Genomic DNA, 9,132 nt, shown 5'->3' on the forward strand with positions numbered 1-9,132 from the left:
TCCAATTCGCGGTGACCGTCGCACTCTGGGTTCTCTGGAGACGTCCTCTCTGACTTCACTGTTCTTCTTGTCTTCCAGGTGAAGACGAGAAACTCGCTGCTTCTTTGCTAGATGGGAAGTTTCCCCGGAGCACATCAATGCAAGACACTGTTAGGGAAGGACATGGGATTCCACCACCACCTCAAACAGCCCCACCCCCACCTCCTTCTCCATATTACTTTGACACAGGCCCCCCTCCATCCTTCTCGCCACCTCCACCCCCAGGAAGAGCTTATGATACCATAAGATCAAGCTTTAAGCCAGGCCTGGAGGCTAAACTCCATGGACTCCCGCAGGTCATTAGCGCCGCTGAGATGTATGATCAGGCGAGGACTTCCATTCCTTACCCTGAAAGGCAGAAGAGGGCCCGATCCATGATAATCCTACAGGATTCCTCTCATCTTCCCGTGGAGCCAACAGAGATCCCCCGACCTGGCCCATCTGCAACCCCTCCAGAGAAGCTGAAGAGGAAGGGGAGAGTGATTGACAACCCTTATGCCAACATGGGTCAGTTCAATGTCAGCCTGTTTGCTCCCACCAAGCCACAGAGGAAGAAGAGTCCTCTTGTTAAGCAGTTACAAGTGGAGGATGCACAGGAGAGAGCAGCACTGGCCATCACCGGGGGCTTTACAAGGGAGCCCTCTCCCACCCGCAGGAGCCATCGCCTGAGTGGAGTGGAATATCAGCACCACACCGGCATTGCTCAGGTTGAAGCCACAAGCATCCCCTTTGCCACTGCCATCGCTGGAGTCATGAAGGACAGAGACCGTCGTCTGGATGAGAGGCGGAAATCCACAGTCTTCCTCTCGGTTGGGGCCATTGAAGGAAGCCCCCCCAGCAGCGACATGCCATCCTTGCAGCAGTCCAGGTCTATTGATGAGCGGTTGTTAGGAAGCCGAGATGTACTACTGCCTTCCCCTGTCTCAGCTTTAAAGCCATTAATTAGCAGCTCATCCTCAACGTTCATCCACCCCCTAACAGGAAAGCCCTTGGATCCGAACTCACCACTGGCGCTTGCGCTGGCCGCAAGGGAACGGGCCCTCTCAACTCAAGTCCCATCCCGGTCGCCCACCCCGATCCACAGCCCGGACTCAGACAGAGCAGCACCCCTGTTTGTGGACATCCAAACCAAAGAACCAGAGAGGGGGGAGTTGGAGAGCTTGGTGTCCCCTGCGTACTCACCTGGAGGCAAAGGGGCAATCGGAACAGACTCTGGGACTTTGGCCCCTACTAAGAGCCAGTGGGGAACCCCGTCCACACTGAGAAAAGAAACTGAGGCAAGAGCAGAAACACCTGGGAAGGAGGAGAAGAAACAAGAAGACAAGAAGTCCATGATTATTAGCATAGTGGATACATCACAGCAGAAGACCGCTGGCCTCATCATGGTTCATGCCACAAGTAATGGCCAAGACGAGATAGGACTTGAGATAAAAGAGGAGAAACCAGCTGTCCCTGAAGCATGCACAGAGCCAGCAGAGTCCCCCAAAGCAGAGACCCAGCCCAGTCCCGTGGGAAAGCCTCCAGTCAGTCCAGCCTCTGACAAGACGCTGGGACAAGGGAGTTCGGAGGAAGAAGTGGAGCCCTACACGGTTACCCTCCCACCAGCTCAGTTGTCTTCAAGTGACGAAGAGACCAGGGAGGAGCTGGCCAAGATAGGGCTGGTGCCTCCACCAGATGAGTTTGCAAACGGGGTACTGGTCACCACCCCTGGCACACCAGTCAGCCACCTGGCTACGCCTAGCATGCCATCCATACCAGCGGCAGCAGTAGCACCTTCTACCACTGGCGGAACACCCTCAGGGAAGCCCTCTGATGCCCCCGTAGCCCCAGAGTCTGCTGCAGACTCGGGAGTGGAAGAGGTGGACACCAGAAGTTCAAGTGACCATCACCTGGAGACCACAAGCACCATCTCTACGGTCTCCAGCATGTCTACGTTGTCCTCAGAAAGCGGGGAGCCTACTGACACATACACTTCCTTTGCGGATGGACAAACTTTTATACTCGAGAAGCCACCAGTGCCTCCAAAGCCAAAACTCAAGTCCCAGCTCAGCAAGGGGCCAGTTACTTTCAGGGACCCACTTTTGAAGCAGTCTTCGGACAGCGAGCTCATCTCCCAGCAACATGCGGCCACTCTGGCATCAGCCAGCATTGGCCGGCCACGCTACCTCTTTCAGAGAAGGTCCAAGCTATGGGGGGACCCCATGGAGAGCAGGCCAATCCATGGGGCTGATGATGACAAGCCAACTGTGATCAGTGAGCTGAGTTCCCGACTACAGCAACTGAATAAGGATACACGATCACTGGGGGAGGAACCAGCCGGGTCCACGTTAGATCCCGGGAAGAAGTCACCTGTGGTCGCGGCACGGTAAGATGCTGGTCGCTGGCCCAGGGAGGGGGCGGGTGCAGGGCTTAGGCACCCAGGGGGACAGGGAGGTGCAGAAGCGGAGTGGAACTGTGCCGAGTAATCCAGGGTGTGTTTTGAGGGGCGTTTCAGAGATGTCAGGACTTCTCAGCTGCACGGGGAGAGACAATGCTGAGACATGCTTTCCAGAAGTTGGTGTGATTTGTTCATGGCTCCTCTCTACGCACCACACACATAGCGAGCTCGCACTGTTGCTTTTTCCCTTTAAATTGCCTTCCTGTTGTTTCATGTTCCTCCTCTGTCTCGATGCTATTGTGAAGCTGCTGTATTTAGTTGTGGGTTTCACTTCTAAATGTTTGCTCCTGAACAATTAATAACAATGTGTGTTTCTCTAGTGCTTTTCATTTCAAAGGATCTCCAAATGTTGTCAGACTATGTATTAGAGCTCTGGTCACTCACTGCTGAGCGGGAGCCGTCACGAGGGTGCTCTGCGACAGCCCTTAGAAAGGACACAGCAGCACCACCCCGACCTTTGTTCGCTGAGGCAGAGCTCGGCCCCGTTTCTGGAACGAGCCAGCTCTGGTGACCCGCAGGGAGGTGTTTTGGCAGGCCACAGATGGCGGGTGTTACGCATGGCTCTGGGCAGGGGGGTGCAGCCGGGCATCCCTCCCATGGGCGCTCGCAGCGGCCGTATCCTGCTGAGCGCAGCGCTGGGTCACACACGTCTCCGTGCCGGTCGGCCGGTGGGTTGGCTGCTGGCTCAGAGGTGTCTACGCAGCGCCTAAGCGTGGTAGATCCTCTCAGCCCTCGTTCTCCTCCTCCACACACAGACCTGCGCGGAGCCCAGCCAGCCCAGGACATCTGAAAGGTCACAGCAGAGGGACCCCAGGACACGCAGGAGCCTCTTCCTCTTACAAAGTCATACTCAGGTTTCCTCATCCCTCACAGCACTCAGGAGACACCAGTTCCCTCTCCCATGCTGGAGCTGTGACCACCACGCTCCCCGAGCAGCACGGACCTCTCTGTGTCCCTTGCGCTGCCCTGCGTGTCCTCCGTGCCAGGCCACCCACTGACCTGCTGGCACCCGCCGTTTATTCTGACCTGCTGCCCCCATGGCAGCAGTGGCCTCTTCGCCCCACGCTTTCACCCCAACATCCCCACCTAACTGTAAAACCAAACTAAACCAAAAAACTCTAAATTAGAGCCCAAGATTTCAGAGCGAACCCTTACAAGGCTTTGAAATTTGAAGTTACAGCAGGAAGTGACCCAAAATCTCCTGTCTCACTCTACCCTTTCAGGACGCAGCCACACAACACCTCCCACAGTAGCAAAGCCACATTAAGCACCCACCGGTGGTTGCTGGGGGTCAGCGAGGTCCCAGTTCAGCAGGGAGCTCTGAGCTAAGGGGGACCCTTCTTTGGAAAGCTTTTTCTAACCAGATCATCACAGTGATGGGTTACAAGTCCACGTGGTGCTAGCACAGTGGGTGACGTTTCGAGCTGTAGCACTGGGGACAAAGTCTCCTGTCCTGACATACCCCCAGGGCAGTGTTCATGTAGCTCCATCCTTCAGCTGGCTCACGTCTCCCTGCCAGTGCCTGTGTTGGCAGTGCCAGCCGGGCTGCACTGGTGATCCACCTCTCGGTAGGTACCAAACTTGTAGTTACAACCGCAGTGTGGAATAAAATCTCTGGATCTTGCCCTGCTACACTGTTCTGTCTCTCTGGATTTGGCCCCAAATGCACGTTATGGCCATTCCCTGGAGACCGGTGTCTCACACATGGTCCCTTCTCCCTGCACTGCTCAGTCGGGAACCACGGGGTCCTGTGCTGAATGCACTTGCTTTAATTATATCTGGGGACCCTTCTGAGATCAGGCACGCCATGCCTCGTATTCCTAGAAAGTGCTGACTGTGCCTGTCTTCAGTGACGCTAGAGAACTTGGACGTTACCAGCTTTTAATGGCAACCAGGCGTGGCATCTCAAACAGCTTAGCCGTGCCAGGCGTTGGCCCTTTGCTGAGACCTGGTTTGGGGCCCGGCTGGCCCTCCCTCCCCCGGGGCTGGTGGAGGGGCCGCTGGGCCGTCTGCCTTCAGCCCCCTTGGGTCTCCCAGAGCCAGCACCGAAAAGCACCTGTGACTCCACGTGGTGTCAGAACGCAGCCCCCCCGCTGCCTGTCCTCTTTCCTTCCCTGGCCTCCCCTGTCCGTCCAGACCACCGTGTACGATCCTCATGCAACCTCCCGGCAGCGATGCGCAAGTACCCCCCATTTCTAGGGGATACCCCTTGTCCATCCTCTGCCTCTCTTTAACCCTTCCTGTCCTTCATGCCTCCAGGACTACCACTACTTCCCTTTGATTCCTGTGCTTCCAATAGGCAGTGTGCTTCCCTCGCCCCCGTCTCTCCCAGGAGCAGCGGGCCCTGCCCAAGCTCCTGCCCTGTGACATGGTTCTGCTGCGCATCACCTTCTGTAGAGACCCCGTCCTCCTGCCCCGGGGAAGGGCAGTCCATCCTCCTCCTTACCCCCCCTGCCGCCAAGTGCTTGGCACTTTCAGCTGTCCTGCAGAGTTAAATGTTCTCACTCCTTTTTCTGAAAGTCATGGCCTTTCATCTCTGAAATCTTTATGCTCCCAGTTGATGTCAAAGACTTGAAATATTTCCCAGGAAGTCAGCTGTAAATAGAATATTTAATGATGTCAGCCACTCTCCTTCATTGTGAAAATTCCTCTCTTTTATGAAATTGCCGTAAATTCAGAAAATAATATAAAGAGCAGTTAGATAAGCTTAGACGACCCATTTCAGGACACATTTTCAAGTCCCTGGGCCTGTCCTGAGAACGACAGTACTACCTAAACCTCCCACAACAGCCACCCCTAAATACAGCAGTGCTGCTAAGGAGGAGTGAGGTGGGACCGTGCTGGTGTGATGGCCGCTGCCAGCCGGGATGGCCCTTGAGCATCCCCTCAGGGGCTGAAGGGTGCTGCACCCCTTTGGCCAGGCTTCGTGAAAGCCCAGGCGCTGCTGCAGCCAGAGCCGGTCTGAGCCCCTCCTCGGGGCGTTGGGAGCACTGAAGGGCTGCGGCCTGACTTGCACTGCAGCTTTTTCTGTCATTCTGACATTCAGCTCTGCTCCAGAAAAGGGTCGTGAGCCAAAGTGAAGCTCTTACCTAGAGCCAGACGTGTCCTGGAGTTCCACAGGACTCGGGGACGATGAGGTGCCCTTGCAGGAGCCGTGCACAAGCTGCCAGTGCCCTTCCAGGGGCCACAGGAGCTGCTGAAGCAGGCGGAGCGGCTTGCCTGCAGTGGCAGGTTTCATTGCTGGAGTTTCTTTCTAAGCACATTAAATTCTGAATTTACAGTAGTTACATCTAAGAGCTGGTAACTTCACTTTGCACGTGGTGGCTGTAGTGCAGGCCCTGGTGCGTTTCTCTTGCAGAGGTCTGTGAGGGTCCTGTCTGGGGACCCCCAGGAACAGAAGACAAACCACTTGCTCCGTAACTCTAACTCTGGCTGTGTCTCCTTCCAAGACGGTCTTCCACAGGAGGATGTTTGACAAGAGGGACTGAGAAAGAGGCCAAGAAATACTGAGAATGAGAACATAAGGTCAGAGTTAAGGCAATCGATAGAGACGATACTTATTCCATCCTCCCCGCTCCTCGGGCCCTGTGTGACCGGCCAGGGCTGAGCGTGGCGAGGGAAGCTCTGCTGTGCCCAGGCACTGCGTGCTGTCAGAGGAAGGTTCTGCTCCCGAAGCAGTAGCGTGCCTGCTTGCTGAGATACAGCCTTCTGCACAGCCCTCACCGAGACGCCGTAGTTCGGCGGTGACAGTGACAGCAGAGCAGAGCGACACCTTCCATTCGTACTGTCCCGTGGGAATAAGCGATGACCCTTGAGTTGGGGACACACGAACTTTGCTCCGCTGGGAGCTACCCTGACCGTTACTTTGACATAGCATGTCTCTGAAGGCTGACATGAGGCCAGCAGCAGCTCTCTTCATGTGTAACATGAATGGGATCCTTGAAGATCCAGTGTCCCAACACGCAGTAGCCTTTGCTAAGCTGAGCTGCAGGAGAGTGACCAGACGTCTTGGCGTCTCTCTGACTTGAACTTCCCAGCCACCCCCGGACAGAGCTCATGCAGCAGCAGATGCCGAGCAGTCGTTCCACTGAGCAGGAGCAGTGCGAGGACCCCGCAGCTCAGAGCTGCTGCTGAACGCTGAAATGGATTCATTGTGTGACATCCATTACCACAATAAAGCTGACGCTAACTAATGATGAGAGGTGTACGTTTCTGATTAGTGATCCAGTGAGTCATAGCTAGCGATGCAAATGCCAGCTGAAGAACTGCATTAGTACCAGAGGCTGAACTCAGTGTGCTTCAGGGTGACTCACGCATTAAATGTGCAACGTGAAACCGTGTGTTGAGATGGCATTCTTGTTCAGTGTCCCCTTGTCTTGTGACTGGCCACGGCCATCCAGCCTCATCAGGCTTGTGTCATCCCTCATTGCGCATAGTCACACTCAGATCTCAACCTCCCACCTCTGCTGACGGGGTTGGTGCGATGCTGGTCGGCCAGCCCTTAAAGCTAAATGTGAGCTCATATTGACTCAAGGCAGAAGCATCTGAAGTGTCAACACGGTTCTGGTTTGGGGCTCCAGCTAATGCAGCCAACAACCTGGGTTAAAGGGTGCTTTGCAAAGGGTTTTTGTTTGTTTGTTTGTTTGCTTGTTTGTTTATCTTTAAGCAACAGCCGAACATGCCAAATGTATCATGTGAAGCAGAATTTTAGATGCAAAACTGAGTTTTTCAGGTGCTGTTCTGGAAACCCACAACTGCTTTGTATTTCTACAGATCTGAAAGAGAGAGAGAAGAAAAATAAGCCCTTTAGGCATTTAGCTCCTAGGGTAAAGCTACCTCTTTCTATATAAACTCATCAATTAATTCTGTTTCAGTTAAATGGTGTAACATTTCTGGTGCAAGCTTTCAGCCGCTGCAGATACAACCCCCTGTTTCCTTGTAGGCTTTTTGTCTCTTCATGGTGTCTAAACTCATGCACAAAGCAGAGCTGAGCTTTCTTTCCGCAGTCAAGGGAATTGTCCATGGAGAGCTGATGAAAAGCTGGAGATTGGCGTTGATGAGGCCAGCTGAGATCTGCGCTTCTCAGCGCCTTCCCTAGAGGGAGTTTGGGGCGTACGGGACGTCATTTGTGCTGCATTGAGGTTTGGAGAGGAGGTGGCCTTCCAGCTGAGCAGCAGAGTCCCGGGCAGGGTGCCGGCAACAGCCCCCGGCCTCAGTGTGCCAGGAGGCTGAAGCCCCTCGGCAGGCGGCAGCGGCGTCCTTTGGCAACGTCAAGCAGGGCGTCCCCGCAGCCCTGCCTGGAACAGCCGGGCTGCCTATGGCCACAAAGCCTGCGAGCCCCAGCTGGTGCTCGCAGCGGCATGCTGTCCTGCAGGCCCCTGAGCTCCCCCGAGCACCCCACCTTTCCTCACGTGTCGGGCGCAGCCACCGAAGAGGAAGGCAAACCTGCAGCCCTGTGACGGAGGCTTGGCAGGTCTCCATCCTGCTTTCCTGCGGCTGCTGCACTTAAAGATGCTTAACGCATCTCTGTAGGTAACTGTAAAAATGCATCCTTCGTCCCCTGGGTTCCCCTTCCCGTGGGAGGAGGCTTCTGCTCGTGGAGGCGTACTGCAGCGGGGCCACCGGCACTGCGGCGGGGGCTCCCGGGCGGCAGGGCGGCTCGCCACGCGTCCTGCTGTCAGCTCCGAGCGGCATGCCGGAAGATGCTCTTCCCTCCTGGTTGCCATGGCATTTTCCCAGCGTTCAGCGCAGGATGTCAGGCTGAGGATGGGGCACTCCTGAGCCCAGTCCACCTCTGCAGCTTTTCCACGTAGACATGGCTCTGCAGCCAGCAAGGGAGTGGGAAAGCACAGGCTGTTTAGAGATAAGCTGATGGAGGCTGAGTATTTGGAAAAGCAAGAGTTTCTAGGGGCTGCTGTGAAAATGTAGTAATTGAGAGAGCACCCACCGCAGGGAAACACTCGCCTCGATCCGAGGTGACACACCGATCTGACACCAGCTCGATGCTTCCTGCCACTGGTGGCCGGGGCTCTGGTTTTGATGTTGACGTGCATTGCCTACAAGGAGACAGGGGCATTGTGGGTGGCAAGTCTCAGCATGTGTCCATGTCACAGCAAGCACAGCTGGCTTCACCTCATCTGGTCACTAACATCCACTAATCACAGCTCATCCACTCATCCCTCCAAGTGAGTAGAAGAGCAAACCGTGACTCTGCCTCATGCTTGTCCGGAGCGAGACTTGGGAAGAGCAGTGAGGGGTTGTCTAGACCTCGGTGAGAAGAGCTCTGGGTCCCACCAAGACTGTGTCAGTGCCACAGTGGCCTGAAAGAGGGAAGAGTTAAAGCCTGAAGGGTTCACTCATTGCTGAGTCTATCTCCAGGAGGGTCCCACGGTGCAGTCGCTTTATCACCCAAGTGCAGGAGAAGAGCTGTAAGGGCTGCTCCTTTCAGGGCTTTAGCGGACTAGAAGTGGAAGGCACAGAAAAAGGGCCTTTCCTCTTGTACGGAGAAATACGAAGGGACCCATTCAAATTTCACTTCTTTTGTCAACAAACAGGAAGCAAAGCAACCACGTGGAAAGAGGCCTGCGTGCTACCTTGGAGCAGTTCTGCAGGCAGTCTGCCACGGTTGTGCACGCTCTCCAGTGAGAGCTTAGGAA

At 55.2% G+C, this 9,132-nt stretch overlaps 1 protein-coding gene across 1 annotated transcript in view; it reads left to right on the forward strand.

The window, feature by feature from the left end:
- LOC127023321 (SH3 and multiple ankyrin repeat domains protein 3-like) overlaps positions 1 to 6,660 on the forward strand; it is a 23,273-nt gene extending 16,613 nt beyond the window's left edge. Inside the window, exons 2-3 of the mRNA XM_050907431.1 lie at positions 79 to 2,404; positions 5,835 to 6,660. Coding sequence (XP_050763388.1) covers positions 79 to 2,404; positions 5,835 to 5,844 — 2,336 coding nt within the window. The 3' untranslated portion in view covers positions 5,845 to 6,660. The remainder of the gene's footprint in view (positions 1 to 78; positions 2,405 to 5,834) is intronic.
- Positions 6,661 to 9,132: the final 2,472 nt, after the last annotated feature.

Source organism: Gymnogyps californianus, chromosome 1 (genome assembly GCF_018139145.2).
Source record: "Gymnogyps californianus isolate 813 chromosome 1, ASM1813914v2, whole genome shotgun sequence".
NCBI classification, from domain to species: domain Eukaryota; kingdom Metazoa; phylum Chordata; class Aves; order Accipitriformes; family Cathartidae; genus Gymnogyps; species Gymnogyps californianus.